The sequence below is a fragment of the Taurulus bubalis genome (genome assembly GCF_910589615.1).
Source record: "Taurulus bubalis genome assembly, chromosome: 11".
Classification (NCBI taxonomy): Eukaryota; Metazoa; Chordata; class Actinopteri; order Perciformes; family Cottidae; genus Taurulus; species Taurulus bubalis.
Genome location: NC_136599.1, coordinates 5,458,427 through 5,476,470, shown reverse-complemented (window position 1 = coordinate 5,476,470; position 18,044 = coordinate 5,458,427). Strand labels below are relative to the sequence as shown.

General features: G+C 44.1%; 1 protein-coding gene across 5 annotated transcripts in view; it reads right to left on the bottom strand.

The window, feature by feature from the left end:
* LOC306743673 (IQ motif and SEC7 domain-containing protein 1-like) overlaps positions 1-18,044 on the bottom strand; it is a gene marked incomplete at both ends in the record, with an annotated part of 83,301 nt that overhangs the window by 41,573 nt on the left and 23,684 nt on the right. Inside the window, one exon of one of the 5 annotated variants that reach the window (XM_079226209.1) lies at positions 4,053-4,172. The exons of the other annotated variants lie outside the window; for them this stretch is intronic. Within the exon in view, the coding sequence (XP_079082335.1) occupies positions 4,053-4,172 (120 nt within the window). The remainder of the gene's footprint in view (positions 1-4,052; positions 4,173-18,044) is intronic. 5 annotated transcript variants of the gene reach the window in all.

Genomic DNA, 18,044 nt, shown 5'->3' with positions numbered 1-18,044 from the left:
CTACTGTAGCATCGGTACAGTAGGCGGCTGGAGCTCGTTTTGGAGCGCTCTTCATCCCAAAGCACCTCTGGGAGGTCATTCTTGCTAACCTGACCCCGCCAGATGGTTTGTCACACATGTGATTGGAGGAACCAACTGTCAATCGGAAGTGAAGAGTGAAAACTTCTTTTCCCATCGCTCTTTTAAAAAAATGAAGAAACACTCTCCAGGTCTGATATAATTGACGCTGTTGCATAGGGTTGCAAAGGGGCGGAAATTTTCCGGTAAATTTCCGGAAAGTGCCTACGTTTTTTTTTTGCAAAAGCATACAACAGGGAACTTAAATGTAGTTGAGAACAAGACTGTGCACGCCTACTTCAGCTGGACCCTGAATGCAGCTTGTTGGGAACATTGTCTGCCAGAAACATAAACGTAAACATAAACGTTCTGTTGTTTTTGAACGTCTTTGTCATCAGTGTTGCGTCTGAACGTTTCAGCGCTATGCCTGGCAAGTGTGAGAGCGCCGAGTTGCGTAGAGGCCAAGAGCAGTATTGCAGATATAGGGAATACACCTTTTGTATTCAACGTTCATGTTTTTGTTGTTCGATGAAAGAATAAAGTTCTACTCACAAAATGTCAATTTTTAAAAGTTGTATTATAAATGTTTGCATGCATGTCTGCTTATGACAAGGTAAATACAGTTAAATTACCCCAAAAATGTCAGTTTATTCCTGTTAATTCCCGTTAATTCCGGTATATTCCCGTTAATTCCCGTGGAAAATTTCCAACTTTGAATATTCCCGGAATTTTGCAACCCTACTGTTGCAGCATTGTTCGCAAACAGGTAGACGCACACGTACAGCTAAGCCACGCCCATAGCGGCCAGCAGCCACTCACAGGACCCCGGTTAGTCCGGACATCCGGCTTTTGGGTAACATAAACGCATTCCTGGATTTCCGTGTAACTTCAATGCTGCTCGAGGACCATTTTCTGGTTCTGGGACATTTTCTGGGATCCTCCTCTGTTGCTCTCCTGAAGGCGTCTTCCCTTTTCCGTTTTTCCTGATCCGATGTGAGGTCCCGGGACAGGGATGTCATAGGTGTACAGATTGTAAAGCCCTCCCATTTTGGGCTATGCAAAATAAACTGAATTGAACATTCTAGTCGAGCCTGCAACACATTATTGGAGGCAGAGAGGAAATCTTGTGGAATGTCCTACTTCCTTGTCAAACCCATTAAGGCAAAAGATCAATGAATAAGCGACACAGTGCTTGGAATAATGACTCAAGTAATACTGACGGTTGCTTCAACGGCTACAATCATGTCCACTTTACAGAACGACTGTAGTCGTTTATGTCAGCGAGGCGTCACTGTAGCTTTCAAACAAGTGACGAATCAAAAGGGTTATTATGCAGACAGCCCTGCGCATGTATACAGCAAGTAACCCTGCTTTAACTAGTGACTCACTTCCAGCTCTGTAACGTTGTCCACTGACGCTATGTGACCTGACAGCGTGCCCCCGTGCCGGGCAACGCCGTGCATTGCATTGCGGTTGCGGTTGCTGTCTCATGCAATAGCGGCCCGCGTCCCATACAGAGGCATATTCGGCAGTTGTCTTTGTGCGCTCCTCTCGGTCACACCGCGCTGTCAAAGGCTCAGCATCAAAGTGAAGGAATGTGCCGTCAGTGAATCACAGCTCTGGTGACGCACTCTCCCTTTTCATCAGCGCTGGCGACACTTGGAACAGTGGCGAAGAATCTCTCGGCCAATAAAATAGAAAACGGGCATTCCTGCCGTAGCGGCTTTCTGCTGCGAATGCCCTCCGAGAATGCATGACATTATCCAAATGAAGGGTAAAAAAACCATTTGATGTTTATTAGCCACCTTGTCCATGCAGTGTGAGAGGAGGGGGAATAATCCATGCACGAAGATCAAACCCCCTGCATGGTAATGTCACGGGCAATAGGATTACCAAAGCGCTCGTGTTTGTTTTTTTTGAAGAAAAAAGACGTGCACATCTAAACTCCATCTCATATCTTTCAGGATCTAGAATTACACAAATTTGCATATTAGTAGAAAGCGATTATTCCTTTTTTTTTTAATGCACAAGCCTGGTTAACAATAAGAATCCACTGTGTGTGTGTGTGTGTGTGTGTGTGTGTGTGTAGATCCATGTCACAACCCCTCAGACTAAACCAACTCAAAAGGCCGTTGACTTAGCAACACCAGTACGGTTTGATGTGTATCATATCACAAATTACAGCATGTGCAGGTTAAACATACAGTTTCTCTCCATGCTGTGCATTGCTCTGCACCAGTAAACATGTGACAAAATTCCCTGTCAATTTGCTTATCATATGGCAGCGCATTAACTGACTTTTCTCTTAGTATGCATGAATGTTCATGGCGCACACACACGCTTGTTCCTCCCTGCTAAACTCAACAAAATACACTGCACACATCCTGTTGTGTTTCAGAGTATTCTACTCCACCGCTGCATCCATGCAGGCCAGAGAAGTGAAGTGTAGTGTCCTTAAAGGCCGAGAAAGCCTTCGGCCACGTCCAGGTTGTCCTCCTCTTGTTTCCCCTCAAGTGCCGTAAGCTCAGCGTTAGCATTCCAGAGGGACCGGCGGCCTGCCAACGGTGATGAAATGACATTTACAGCACAACAGACCCATCCCGCTCCAGCTCCTCATTAAAGGAGTATCGGCCCGGCGCTGTGAGCCTCAGTCCGTGTGACAGACAGCCCGACCGACACATTAGTGTCAATCCGAGGCACATGTTCTCTTTCCCCGCAACAACGACGACGACAGTTTCACAAAGTCATCGATTTGCACCCTTGCGACCCGTGTCACGTGACCTTCTGTGGGTAACGCTCTCTTTGGACTAAAGCTGGAGGGAAACAGGGAGGAGAGACGTCTCAGAGCACACAGACAGAACGAGATGTGCAATTGCCTTTAATGCAATAACAAAAACACAATGAAGCAGAGACTCTGAGGAACGTATTTGTGTGCACTGTGCTGTGCTGTGCACATGGAAGATTCAAGCCAGATTGTCTGTGAAGGACTCTGTGGAGACCCGTGAAGGTCTCGTGTTCATTAAGATGATTGATCGCCGTGTCTGGTATTAGATCATGACATGACAGGGTAATTCAGCTCAACGTTATGCACCAATCCTTTAGTACATACGTGTGCGTGCATGGTAGATAAAAAGAATCAGAGGGTCGAAAGTGATGCAGGCGACACACGACAGCGAAGAAAACAAACTTAAATGTGCCTCTGCGGAGGTAGCGGAACGCTTATTCAGCGAAAATACTTGAGTACTCGGAGAGGGCAGATTGTGTGCAGAAAATTCGACAAAAATAAACGGCAACCCAATCTAATTTCATCCACTTTTCATCCCCTAGCAGATCTGACACATGATACACTGGAGCTTTCCACACAGGACTGTAGGACTCATCGCCTTCCCCAAAATAACAGCTCAGACCCAGCCGCATTTTACCCACACACACCAGCAATGCCGCACACACACACACACATACACAGTGTACCAATCACACAAGAGAACACACTCACACCCACAAATATATACGGCAGAAGCTGCGAGGAACTCGTGTGCCCAGTAAGAGCTGTCACAGCATCATCCACAAATGAGTCATTCCTCTCCGCCGCCCCGAGGCTCTGAAACCATCAGTCACATGACTCTGTTGTGCTTTCACACATAATGCTGCGCGAATACAAAAACAAAGCTCCGTCTAAAGACACATGGTTTTAATTCATCTTCGCGTGTCATTCACACAAATAAAAAAAAAAAAACACCCGCCATGTTCCACTCGGTCGCCTCCTCCCCTGGTAGAGAGACGTTGTTGACAGAAAGGGAACATGAGAGGACGGAGCAAGGTCTGGATGCAATAGGTGACTCAGCATAGACAGTGGGAGAGGTGGATGCCGTGTTTTCCTCCACCCACTCCACCGACGGCGTCTCCATGAATGGGACGGCTACACCAGCGCTCGCTCGCCCCGTCCTCTCTCCCATCCGACAGCATTCACACACACACACACACATGCTACTCACATGTCGTAGAGCCGGTAACCCATGGCGGAGCCCGGTCTGCTGGAGTGGGACGCGGGGTCTCGGGTCCGCCGGGGGTCCGTGCTGCTCACCACGGCGCGCCACACGCTGGGCTTGTCCATCCTCGAGAAGCTGCTGGTCAATGGGAATGCGTGACTGAGACGGCGTGCGCACACGGGGCGAGCGAGCGTTTCACTCTCTCCCTTCTCCCAGTCACACAAACACAGGCAGCCAGAGAGCGGTGTGTGCGTGTGCGTGTGCGTGTGTGTGTGTGTGTGTGTGTGATGTAACGAGGAGCGTCCAAGAGGCTGGCGACTGGCGGGGGGGGGCGGGAGGAAGGGGGGACTTGGCTGAGGATGGAGGAGGAGAGGAGGTGGTGGTGGTGGTGAGGGGGGAAAAGAAACTAAAGGATATTTCTGTTCAGGACTGATGTGAAGCCTCTGTTTCAAAGTCTGGTGGGTGATGGGTAATTCTTTACTGGTGCCAGCGCCCGAGGAGGCGGCCACTCCTAACCAAAAAAAAAAAAAAAAGATTAAAAAAAGCGAGAGGACACAACCTGCAGGAGAGCGACTGGGAGATTACGCCGCCTCTCGTAAACACAGAGCCTCTCTCCACCCTCTTATCTGCTCTCGGTAGTACAGTCCTCAGCAGGGCCACGCGATTGGCTCCTTGGTCTCCATAGAAACAGGAGGATGTGTCAGAGGTAGGGCTCATTATCATGCCTTCTCTCCGGCTCCCTCCCATTTTGTTTTCTCTCTTCTCCATCTCTCCCCCTCTTTTCCAATTACTCTTCTTCTCACATACTCTCCTCCTCCATCCTTCTCTCTTCTGAAATCAATGCTCTTTTCTCTGTAGTGCTTTTCAAAACAGACAAGGCTTTCCTGTCCGGTGAGGAATGGCGCGCACTAGGTAAAGATGCTGCACACAGCTCCGGCTAATTACGTCTTCAGAGAAAAGAAACGCTACAGAACTAAAAACACAGAGGCGAGACGATGGAAACCACACAGGGAAATCATCAGATGGGGAAACGAGTCATTTAATAAAAAAGGTGCTACAGAACGTCTTCATTCAGTTCTGGACTTCACTTTGCCAGAAGTTAGTGAAAGAGGATCCATGTGGCGTGCACGGACAAGTGATGGCCAAACCAGAATAGAAGTGTGAAATATTAAGCAGAAATTAAAAAATATATATATATGAAAGTTTTGGCTGCACACAAGCTTTAGAAGGTGTCCCCATTAGGAAATGCATGGTACTGTTGTGGACACCTTCACTTGGTTACAGCATCCAAAGCGGGACGGTAGGCAAGCAGGAGAGTGTCTATGGAGACCAGCTCTCATCAGAACTTTATAAACACACACACACAACTACACACACAACTACACACACACACACACACACACACGGGCTGGAGACAGAAACCCCGGGCTGATGGCTTCCCGTCTCCAGGGGAGGATGCGTTCCACCGCGGGCAGACTCTGACGCTGCCGATGTATCGAGCGTTAACGGCGAGGTGACGAGCACCGTCAGCCCTTCATCGCTCTCTTAATGAACTTGTGTAGAGGCTAATTGTGTGTACGTGTGCGTCATCTCGCTGCGTGCTCTCTAATGATCCCTGCAGCAACTCTTCACATCTACATATGTGGAGTGAGATATTTGAATGTTTACTGCGTGCACATGCTCCCCAGATGAGTACCAACGTCCACGTCTATCCTTTTTTGGCACATTTTGACCACAATATCCATTTTACAAGCAATTTACCTCAAAACAAGGAGATTTCCACTTAATCTACTCAAGTTGTTCAGGTTCGTACTCAACCCCGACGCCTTTTATCTGAGGACAAACTGGAGGTTGTTAGCTCTGAGGTTAACACAATTGACATTTCAACATTTCCAATCGTCGGATAAAGATTGCAGCGTCTCACTAGCAGGCCTTTAGACCTTTAGACCAGTCACCTCCTCATTTCCCTGTAATGTCACCAGAGACAGGTAATCAGTGAGCACAATTATACCAAAGCTCAGCGTATAAAGTAACCTGCAGGCCGACCGTTGACCAATTGATGTGCTCTGTTCACAGTCTGTGTGTGTGTGTGTGTGTGTGTGTGTGTGTGTGTGTGTGTGTGTGTGTGTGTGAGAGAACTGTTGGCAAAAGGTTGTGTGGGGGAGGGGCTCTGACAGGTGAGCGCCATTCTGCTCACCATCCAGTGTGTAGTCGAGCAGAGTGTTAGTAGTCTGGGCACACACACACACACACACACACACACACACAAGTTCATGTTTGCACACATCGAGACATGTTTCTGCGTGGCCTTTAAAGATGTACAAATATTGCATACGTTGGCCTTCTTGAGCCAAACTCTGTCCTCTCCACTGTCACCATATGGCCACTTTCAATGTAGCTGGCATGCGTGTGTGTGTGTGTGTGTGTGTGTGTGTGTGTGTGTGTGTGTGTGTGTGTGAGTTATAGCTGTAGGATTCTGTGCAGCACTGTGTGCAGAAATCTTTCCAGTCTGGCAGCACACAAAAAAAACTCATATACTTTGTATGCTGTGTGCACACACACACACACACACACACACACACACACACACACACACACACACACACACACACACACACACACACAAAGAACATACATGAGCACGCACCGAGGCAGAAGGCTTTTAGCGTCACAGGAAATGCATGCTGATGAGTTCTTAACTAATTGCCTCGTCGGTCCTCTTGACAAGTGGAGCCGGCTGGAGAGCCCACGTAGTGAGCTCCCATTCACAAACCAGTCTGATGGCGCTGGAGCAGCCGCAGTATCATCACTGGAGGAGGACGAGTGGGACGAGTGGGCATTTCCATTTTAAACAGCTGAGGGGGTAAAACATGAAAGGACGGAGCTCTGAGCTGGAGATTAACTCACAGTCTTGCTCTAAAACTGCAGAAGTCGTCCATCAATAACAGATTAAATCGGCAATGATTCATCGTTTAAGTATTTTTCTTCGCAAAAAGACCAATATTCGTTAGTCACAGTTTGTTAAATGTGAATAATCTCCATTTAGTCGATGATGGTGAATTGATTATCTTTCGGTTTTGGATTGTTGGTCTTACATATGAGGCGTCTGAGGATTGGCACTCCTCCACTCTGATGGATATGTTTCTGTCACGCAGCTGCACAGACTAACTAATCTGTTCATGGAGTAATGAATCGTGATGAACGATGACAATGTTCACGAGCTGCAGCGCTATCTAAACATTGGTTTTCTTTGTTTTGTTGTTGCTTTATAAAAGAAAAAACGAAGAGAGACAAAAAAAAAATAACCAAGAGTTGCTCAGCTGTAATTGAAACATCACAGAATGTCCTGACTATGCTTGTTTTGGGCTGAATTGGCTGTCAGTCAGCTGATCTGAAGACGGATAACAGAGGTACAGTAAACAGCTGGAGGTCACGGAAAAAAATCAAGTTCTCAAAACTGATTTCAGCACTTTTTGTTCCCATCAAAGTGCGTTCTGTTTTTGCTCTTTTTAGGTTGCCACGCTTCCTCGGATAAAAAAAAAAAAAAGCTAAAATATACATATCTCTCACAGGAGAAAATGTCTGTTTGTTGTTACAGAGCGTCTGCACCAGATGTAGGAGCAACAGTGGGAAGCATTATCACGCACTGAGCTAAGCTGCTCTGCAGGGGTCCCGTCTCCTCATGAGACTTCAGCCCACTTCAAACGCATCAGAAATGGAGAGAGAGAGAGAGGGAGGGAGGGAGGGAGGAGAGATCGAGAGACGACCGACGTTCACCTGCAGCACCGAGAGCCGCGCGCCACAAGGTGGCAGTGCATCGCTTTCCTCCGCATGAACGTTGGCGGCGGCGGCGGCCCCGAGGTGATCGATGCCATTACTGATGTTGGGGAAACATTTCCCTCAGGAGAGGTGATGTTGGGCCACATGTGGCAGGCGGAGTGAGGGTGAAGCTCACGTTGCATGCTCCGTTAATCAAACACAACTGGTAGACTCAAGCGACCGTGCTTACGTAAGACGGGAGGATGACGGTGCACTAAATCCCAGGAATGGATATAAATATGGAGAGTTTGTGTGTTTTAGAAAAGCAGAGTAAGTTATTTCAGCGTCGTTATCTTCAGTGCATTTTTGTTCCACGAAAACATTTGCCCCAACCACTCCTGTTGGTGTGAACAGCTGGAAAAACTGAACTCCCGGAGATCGTGACCTCTGCCGTCTGACGCTGGACATGGGAAGCTTAGTTTTTCTTTTTCTCCCCCACCCCCATGCTACAAACGCAGCTCGGCCTCCTCTGTAGCTCTCTGGCAGAGCGCACGGCGCTGTGCGAAAGGCTCCTTCTGTCACCGACTTGGCCTCCAGCCTTAGAACATCAGAGGCAGGAGACAGACGAGCTTTTCATAGCGGGCCAAACAAAGAGCCGTCTCTGCTCCGGACGCTGCAGACACGACTCTTTCTTGACCTCTCGGGCCTCCGCTGAGGCTCTTTGCTGCCACCGCAGGAGTTTACGCTTCTCGATAAGCTGCTGTCAGTCATACTGATGTGAAGCTGTGGCTTCAAGGACTGCACACACAATATGTGTTAACATCCTATACTATATAAAAGTGCCAATACTAAAACCTTCTACATCAGTCATAGTTTAATAACCAGTTAGAACTTACTCTCAGTGACTTTAAGTACAACTACAGAAGTGTCATCAGCAAAATATACAAAGAAAAGTAAGCAAATTGCCCCGTGACCCTTGAACAATGCATTGAAGTGACTAATGATAAGTAATCTGTGTCCTCTTTATGCTCTTTATGGTGTATTGTCATGTACATTGCATGTGAATCTGATGTGAAATACGGCATCGATATGCAATATGCACACATACAAAGCGGGTGCAGAGCTCCTTGATCAGGTTGTGCTGCTTTTGCATTTTTCATCCATGCTTCTTTATGACCTGTGAAGCGAGGGAAAGAAAATATATTCCAACAATCTCAATCCCTCTGTCGTCTGCTCTCGGCTTCACCCCCAACACGAGTCAGCAGCGGCAGCATCTTGTTAATATCTCCACGCGCACGCAGACAAATCCCTCTTCTTGAGCAGAGCGCTGATAAAGCAGCTGAGAACAAGCGATCACAACTTTTATTTCCAGGGAGGGAAAGAAGAAAAAAATACTACTACTTGTTCTCTGGCCTCCGCCCCATGCAAGCGCTCCCTCTACGCTGCAGCCGAGGACTCGCTAAGGCATCCTCTCAGGCCGAGAGGTGGACCTGAAGGCCCCTGTGGCATGGAGCCGATGGGAGGATCCGCTGTGTGGCGGACTGGAATCACATCACTGATCTCTCACTGCATTTAATTTAGCAGGAAAAGTGGAAACGGGTAGTACAGAGAAGCAAAGAGCGCCTGGAGGCTTTTGTCTCGATGTGCAACACCTGTGCATGTTGCTAGACAGGTGAGTGTCTTTTCATCACGGCCTGAAGATTTGAATTTACTCCCACGCTTAGAAGAAAAACACGTTTTGTTGTAATCAAGCTGCTCTTTCACGCATGCAGATTGCATTCATATTCCATCTGCTGCTGCTTTAAAAAAAAAATATATATATATAGTAATTAATATTTCACAAGTGTCTTGAGTCGTGACCGTATCACGGATAATGTCACGGCCAATTACTGAGCGGGTCTGCTCGCCGCCATGCGATTCAATGGGTCCGTGTTTGTTGCAGCGGGTCAAAGGTCGTCCCGGTTGTTACGGCTTCATAGCGAGTCGAGGTCATCTTGAGCCGCCGCTCGGATTCGCAGCTCTCGCCTTTGAAAAAGCACAAAACGAACTGAACGGAGAGTTGTTTTTTTTTTTAAAAACGGACATGGCGGGCCACGTCTTCACGATCAGAACCGCCAACGACGTCACGCGAAGGTTTAGACGCAGGAAGTGAGGCTCCAGTATATTCTCTGTTATGTAACCAATGTGGACTCTGCTGTTGTGTTTTTCATTTTTAGCCTTGAAAATCATAGAAGCAGACATTTTTTTAAAGCTTGTTTTGTTACATAAACACAAATATATTCATGGTACAATAAGAGAAGTAAATGGTCACATTTGAGAAGAATACATGTTTAGCTTCAGCACTACTCATTTTGGTCGGAGATTTCTTCAGAGTATTGGTCACTTTTTAGTTATTATCTTTTAGTTTTTTCGTGCTGAATTATTTGAGCCATTTAGAACAAAAGCATTTCAGTTATTTCAGTTATTGTGATTGTTTTTACAAACTTTAAAGTAAACTTTACCGGAAAAAGTTGAATGCTTTATTATTTGTAAACAGATATTTTGCAGCTGAAGTTATGGATTGAATATCAGATTATCTCCAACATGTTCTTGCAGAATCAGTTTAAATCTGTCGACACTCTACAGGGACTAAAATACATGAGAAAAACAGCCAACACTGCTCATCATGAAGCATCACAACGTGCAAATACGCTCATTCATGCATTTTCCCGCCAAAAAAACGATCAACAAACAGAACCGAGTGAAGCACAAAGAGCCTCCATCGTCCTCCGCTGCTCAGAGTCACAGTAACTTATCTCCAGCCACATGGCCGTGAGGAGTTTCCTGTGATGCCGCTCCACGGCGCCTGTAATTAACTCTCAGAGCGCGATGACGAAACAGAAGCTGGGAACTTCAAAAGGCCGACCCAGAGCTTTTCCCAAGAGTTCAAACGCATTGTGGAAGTGGGCTCTCCGTTCCACGGGCCCGTTAAAATCATTGGAACGTTCACATCTGGCGGAATCGAAACTTAACAATGCTAAACGGCAGTAAATAAAGAAATAATTCATGCAATTGGCTGCATTTTATGGGAGGAGGAAGTAACTTTCATTGCCACTAACAGACTAACTCTTGTGCACAACAACTGCTCCTTCATGTCAAGGACCGTGTGCGACAATACACAATAAATGAATAATCGTAAAAGCCTTCCAGAGCGCAGCAGGGCTCATACACGTTTCCATGACTTTAAACCAAATTTCCATGACCAAACATTTTGTGAAATCTCAGTGTAAACATGAAAAAATGAGGAAATGTAGTATTTAAACTAACAATGAGAATACAAAGCATACAGCAAACCTTTGATTAAATGAACGTCATGAACACATGAATATAACACATTTCCATGATTTTTCCAAAACTTTGGCGATTGAATTTTTTTTTTTCAAGGACTTTTCCAGGCCTGGAAATAACCATTTTTAAAATTCCATGACTTTTCCAGGTTTTCCACGACCGTAAGGACCCTGAGCAGGAATGCAGCAGGCGAGTACACACAATCCCAGATGCGGTGCACGGTCCTTGAACCCACCACCGGCGATACACTTTCTCCATTTCTTCTGCACGTGTCACTCGTCCACCACATTTGCCCCCTGCGGCTCCATCGCGGCCTCGCGAGCCTCCTTTCCTGCCTCCGACCGGCTAATAGCACCCTGGCTGTTTGATCCCACGAAAAAAAGCAGAAAAAAAAAGCAGTTCCCAGGAATCAATAGGCTCTTGCAGAGGTCTTATTAGAGGGCCTGGAGATAATCACAGGTTCTGCTCTGAGATACTCATTCGCCCATAATGAATATCATAAGGCATCTGAATTATTTAGACATATAATGGAGCCCCTGGTTCCAGATCCGTGCTAATGGTCGGACGCCAAAATCAGAGCCCAGGCCGCGTATACGCGGAGCGGTTGCGATATTAATAACAGCTTTTACGACCATTTTGGCAATACCACGGGAGCTTTAAGAGAGGGACGTAAACGCTCGCGGAAAGATTTACACTTGGCCGTGACCGGCCAGCCTTTCGTTAACCTCGGCAAAGCCTGCATCTATAGTCATCAAGTCAAATGCATTTCCTTAATTGAAGAGACAGAATGGGACAAACAGAGTCAGAGAGGGGGACAGAATCCAGAGAAGCAGATGTTTTTGGTTTTTTGGGCGAATGAGGAGAAGAAATGAGAATATCTGGAGAGAGAAAGAAGAAAAAACATCAAAAGAGAGGCATGAAGTGAGGAAAAAAAGAATAAGGGAGCATCTCTGGTATTTAAAAGCCTTCATTCAGCCTTGAGCTGGGCGTGATGGGTGCAGAGAGGCCTTACTGTGGACAGGACTGAACTGGATGGCAGCTGCAGGCAGTGAATACAGAAGCTACTGCACAGGCAATCAGTTAAAACGTGCTTTGTCTTCATGGAACTGAGGAACTGCCACAAAGGAAGTTTTTTCCCCTTCCTTCCCCTCTCTGTTGACGGCGTCATCTATATTCCTATACGTCAGATCTGCTCATAATATTCAGCACGGCACTTTTTTCAGGTCGTTTCAAGTCGCAGCCGCACGCCTTCAGATGGATGCGCATTCTCCTCCCCTCAGTAAACCGCACAAAGCAGTAAAGCTGCAATCCTGCATCCTGATTGGCCGGCTGCTCCACTCTGACTTCTCCCGAACATAAAGCACACTTCCGGCTTTCACCTCTCCACGCTCGAGCACTCTCCACATGGCAGTTAATGAGAGCAGGAGAGTACATCACAGGGGATATTTACTCCTTTTATAATGAACCCCTTCGCAGGAGAACATATAAGTGGGAGAGACCATTACAGGAGAGGACGTGGGGGGGTTAATGAGGACTGACAGGGTGGAATACAACAGCTACTTCAAAAAGACATTATGGAGACGCTTGTTCTTTCACTTCCTGGATGAGATATATATTTCTTTATTACATTTAAAAAAGAATTATGAGAATATAATAAATAATAATATATATATATATATTCTCTATAATCAATAGTAATGCTGACATTATGTTCAGTATTTGGGACATACAGCCAAAAATAAAAAATAAAAAAGAGGGTTGCTCTAACAGCTGACTCATCCGGAGCTTCTGCAAACTGGATTCAGTTTAATCTTCCTCTTCCTCTTCGCCGGTTATAGTTTAGTATTTTGTGTTAATATTTCACAGCTGAAACAATTAATTGATTTATGTATCCTGATTGATTCTGGAGTGTTCTCCGAGTGAAACGGTTTACATAATGAACTGCAAAGAGCTTGATGAAAATGTACTCGAAACTATTTAAGTGCACGTAAATGTTCTTGTCTGACTTGCATTTTTTTTTACCATTTATTATAATAGACTACGCCAACTGTACTTTGCTGCTGTACTTCAGTTGCAAAATTCCAATTAAGTTTGATAAAGCGTAGCAGATCAAGAAGCCATTTTCGCCTCTTTTACTTATATTGGCTGTTGAGACTTTTTTGGGGGGGGGCAGGAGGGGGGTAATGGAAACTAGAAAGTTTCTAATTTATAATTCATCTCTTTTCATTTTTATTAATTCAGATTTCTCTGTTTTCACATTCAGCTTTTCGGTGCTTTACATTTCATGACCATCACTTCTCCTCCTCCGCTCTGGCGTCCATTGAACGCCTTGAGGAACACGCTGGGTTCAGGTTATAGTAGTTTAACCTATTTGAGACAAAGGACAGTGCAAATGTATAAATACATTTAACAAAAGGCTGTTTTCTCCATCTATAGACCCCATCCCAAAGTACCCCCTAAGGCCTTAAACCCTGAACCCTATATACAAATATTATGTACAATTGTGGGTATTTATCTGAACCACTTATTCCCTGATTTAAACGTCTTCCAGGATCTTCCCTCACAAGGTGAGAGGTCATTTTAAATAATCTATTTACTGTTTTTTTTGTCAAATCAGCTTCAATGACAAAATGAAAGGCTTGATGAAGAAATCTGTGTAACATAATCTCTCCGTTACTCTGCTTTCATGTGTTTTTTTTATGTTCCATCTTTAATCCTTAATGTTTTTTGGAGACAATTTAATTTGGCTTAAGTGTTTACTGTCACGTTGCTATGAATTGTGGGTAATTCTCTTGGGCAAAACATCTGCAGATTTACAGAAAGGGTTCATAAAGGGATCCAAACGTCTGCCAGAGAGAGATTCCTCAAACACTCGGCGATGTGACGGCGGGACAGAACTAAACCTCACGCCTCAAAGTCCGTGAGTCATTTGGTGTGGAGATTGGGGGTTGAGCCAAATATTCTGGTGCACTGGAGCATCATCACACACACATCCCTGTATTCTAACTGGACGATGCGTGTACAGAAGCGTGGTCACATCAACAGAAACGTTTCGAGCACAGCTGAAATTGGTGCAAATTTAGGTATAAAAAAAGAAAGAAAACACATGCAAGAGCTGAAATAATTAGCTTTATATTGATTTATATTATTAAATAAGCAGTAATTTTGATGATTTACTACTTAAAATCCTCTGCTTTATCAAATATTAAGACTCGTTGCTTTTCTGTGTATTTTATATCTTCTGTATAATATCTTTGTCTTTTGGACAACAACTTGTGGTGGACATGTTTCCCTTTCATTGTTAACGTTTCGTAGATAAAGAGATAAATTGGAAAAGCCATAAATTAAGTTCTTCTTCTTTTGCAATCACTGAAAGCTGCTTTAATCAAATGTGTGTTGGATAGAAGTTAAATAACCCTAAACTCAACAGAACCAAATAAAGAACCACCTCTATATTCCACTTGTTTCGAGCCTTTGTGCTGGGAGCCTTTGGATGAGCCGGCTCTTCGTCTGTGAAGCGAAACGCGATCAATTTAAACGCTTTCTGGTCTTATTGTTGTATTTTCTGGGGTAATTTGCTCTCAGCAGACTGAGCGGTGGCCGGTGCAGGAGGAGAGAAAAGAGATGGAGACCTCGAGAAAGAAGAGAAACAGATTAACACGAGAGGAGCGCAAAACAAGGAGAAGAAGGAGAAGAAGAAGAAGAAGAAGAAGAAGAAGAAGAAGAAGAAGAAGAAGAAGAAGAAGAAGTCAAGAAGAAGAAGGAGAAACCGTTCAAATGGATCCCAGGGGTTCGTCTCTCTGCTGTTAAAGTCCAGCAGCCGCTCTGAATGTGACGGGTCACAGTTTCCTGAGAACGACGCTTCAACACCCGAGTCGCTCGATTAATAAATGTTCTTCATCAGTCAGTCGACTAATCGGACGTTTTTGGTCCCTTCAGTGGGTAAAGTTGCATACCCAAACTAAAAAAAAGGAGTATTTCTGCACACAATGTCTGCTTTTATAATATTGGTATCAAAATGGAAAAGTAACACTTGTGAGATATTGTTCAGATGAGTTATTACCACTGTATGTGTTACTGGTTAAGAGTACAGAAGATGGCACACAGCACAAATAAAAAAAAGTTAGATCCATTCAACATTGTTTTGTTTTGACTCATGATGTATTTCCAAGAATCTCTTGAACACATCCCTATATTTCAAAAGTGGTGCTTTTGTGTGATATTCAGTTTTACTGATCTGTCAATTAAATTAATTAGTAGATAAATTCACAGGACTGTTTCACAGGATTGATTCTTTAACTCACTTTCTAAAGTCTGCAGGAAGCGAACGCATCAAACAGACGTCTGAAAAGAACAGTTATTAATTTGTCTGCGATAAAAAAAAAAGGCAAGTCACAGTCATTTAGTGTTATTTTTGCAACATGATTCTGCTGAATGACTCCAAACACGTCGTGCGATGACAGTTTTCTTTGAACTTTTCCCCGACGAGCTCGCTCAAAACATCAGAAACAAGCGGAGTGATTCAGCACACTGGAGAGGGCACACATGGCATAATAATTAATATTTCACTTCCTTTCCTTCCCTTTTGAAGGCACACAAGCAAAAAAAAAAAAAACACACAGGAGATCAATCACTCAGCGAGCGCCTCGCACAGCCACCGCCGCTTCAGTGGAAAATGATTACCCAACTTTCCCTTTTTCCTTTTCCACATTTCTTTTCAGATACGACGTGAGAAATGTTGTTTTCCTCCGCCTCAGTGAGTGATACAGCGCACACCAAATAACTGCGACATCCTGGATTCAGCTCCGACACGGGACCTTTGTCACTTTATGGAAAATGATTTTTTTTTCATTTTTCGCTCAGGAAGAAAAAAGCCTAAAAAGTAAAAAAAAAAAAAAAACATGACGGAGCAAGGACTTTATGATTAATGTTGCTTTCATTTTGATTTATGCAGAAACTTCCAGTCCGTCCATTTAACTGTTCTTGCAAGTGTGTGTGTGCGTGTGTGTGTGTGTGTGTGTGTCTGACCCTTGGCAAATGTGTTGAGGACATGCATTATGTGTCTCACATTCACTGGCATCCACACAATACGAGGACTGAAATAAATCGTCAAAGTCAAGAAATTATCGTCTATTTGCCCGTCATCATTTGATAATTGGGGTTTAATTACAGTGTGGCTGTGTGTGAGCCTAAAACAAACCATGCTGCCGAGGGGAAAACACTCACGATACATTTAACCCGTCCGCTTGCAGCTGCGCCTCCAAAATATGGCGCGACTGCGTGAGCGACAACCGCACGGCGACACAAATCGGCAAGAAATGGCAACAATTGCTCATTTCTGCAGCGTCGCCAGAGTCTAAAAACAACCCACAGATGTTCCTACTAATCTGAAACTTCTGAACACTGCTCTTTGAAAATAGAACGAGTTCCCACTATGCACTGGGATTTATGTTTGGGCTGCATATGAGCCAAAAAAAGTGGGTTATGGATTAGGCACACATTGCTTTTTTTTATGATGATGAAGCATGTAGCGCCAGGGGGCGTCTTTGAAAACTCTCTCCATCCTTTTGAAGCCCCCTGAGTCTGTCCCGCCGACCGGCCAATGGGTGAGCAGCGATGGAGGCTCATGCAGGCAGAGATGACTTCATTAACGATCTCCATCCTACGGTGCTTTTGGGACGCCGAAGTTCATTGTGCACATCGGGGAGACAACGTTGCAAGTATGGAGGTCCATTTCCGCCAGTAAAAGCAAAAAATTATGAGATAGAAAGTCATAATGATGATAGAAAGTGATATTGATGAGATAGAAAGTCATAATTATAAGATAGAAAGTCATAATTATAAGATAGAAAGTCATAATTATGAGATAGAAAGTCGTAATTATAAGATAGAAAGTCATAATGATGATAGAAAGTGATATTGATGAGATAGAAAGTCATAATTATAAGATAGAAAGTCGATATTATAAGATAGAAAGTCATAATGATGATAGAAAGTGATATTGATGAGATAGAAAGTCATAATTATAAGATAGAAAGTGATAATGATGAGATAGAAAGTCATAATTATGAGATAGACAGTCGTAATTATAAGATAGAAAGTGATAATGATGAGATAGAAAGTGATAATTATAAGATAGAAAGTCATAATTATGAGATAGAAAGTCATAATTATAAGATAGAAAGTGATAATTATAAGATAGAAAGTGATAATTATAAGATAGAAAGTCATAATTATGAGATAGAAAGTCATAATTATGAGATAGAAAGTCATAATTATAAGATAGAAAGTCATAATTATAAGATAGAAAGTCGATATTATGAGATAGAAAGTCATAATTATAAGATAGAAAGTGATAATGATGAGATAGAAAGTGATAATTATAAGATAGAAAGTGATAATGATGAGATAGAAAGTGATAATTATAAGATAGAAAGTGATAATGATGAGATAGAAAGTGATAATTATAAGATAGAAAGTGATAATTGTAAGATAGAAAGTCATAATTATGAAAGAAAGTCGAAATTATGAGATAGAAAGTCAAAATGTTCCTTTCCGTTTATCTGGTGCGCCACTTTAGCGCACTTTCCATCTCATAATTTCGCCTTTCTTAGCTCATAATTTCGACTTTCTTAGCTCATAATTTCGACTTTTTATCTCATCATCATGACTTTTTATCTAATCTTTTTTTCTCTTACTTCGGAAATGGGCTTCCATAGGAACTGCTGTGTCATCACAAAACCCCTGATGACTGGAGAACAGCTGCAAAGACTCACAACATTCGGACGCAGCAAAGTGTTGAAGCTGTCCAGGCCGGTGTTCTGGCACCGAGAGGCCGATCAGCGACGCCTCGTAGACGTGAACGAGGCGACAGAAACACTGCGGTGACTCTCCGGCTCTCACGGGACAAAC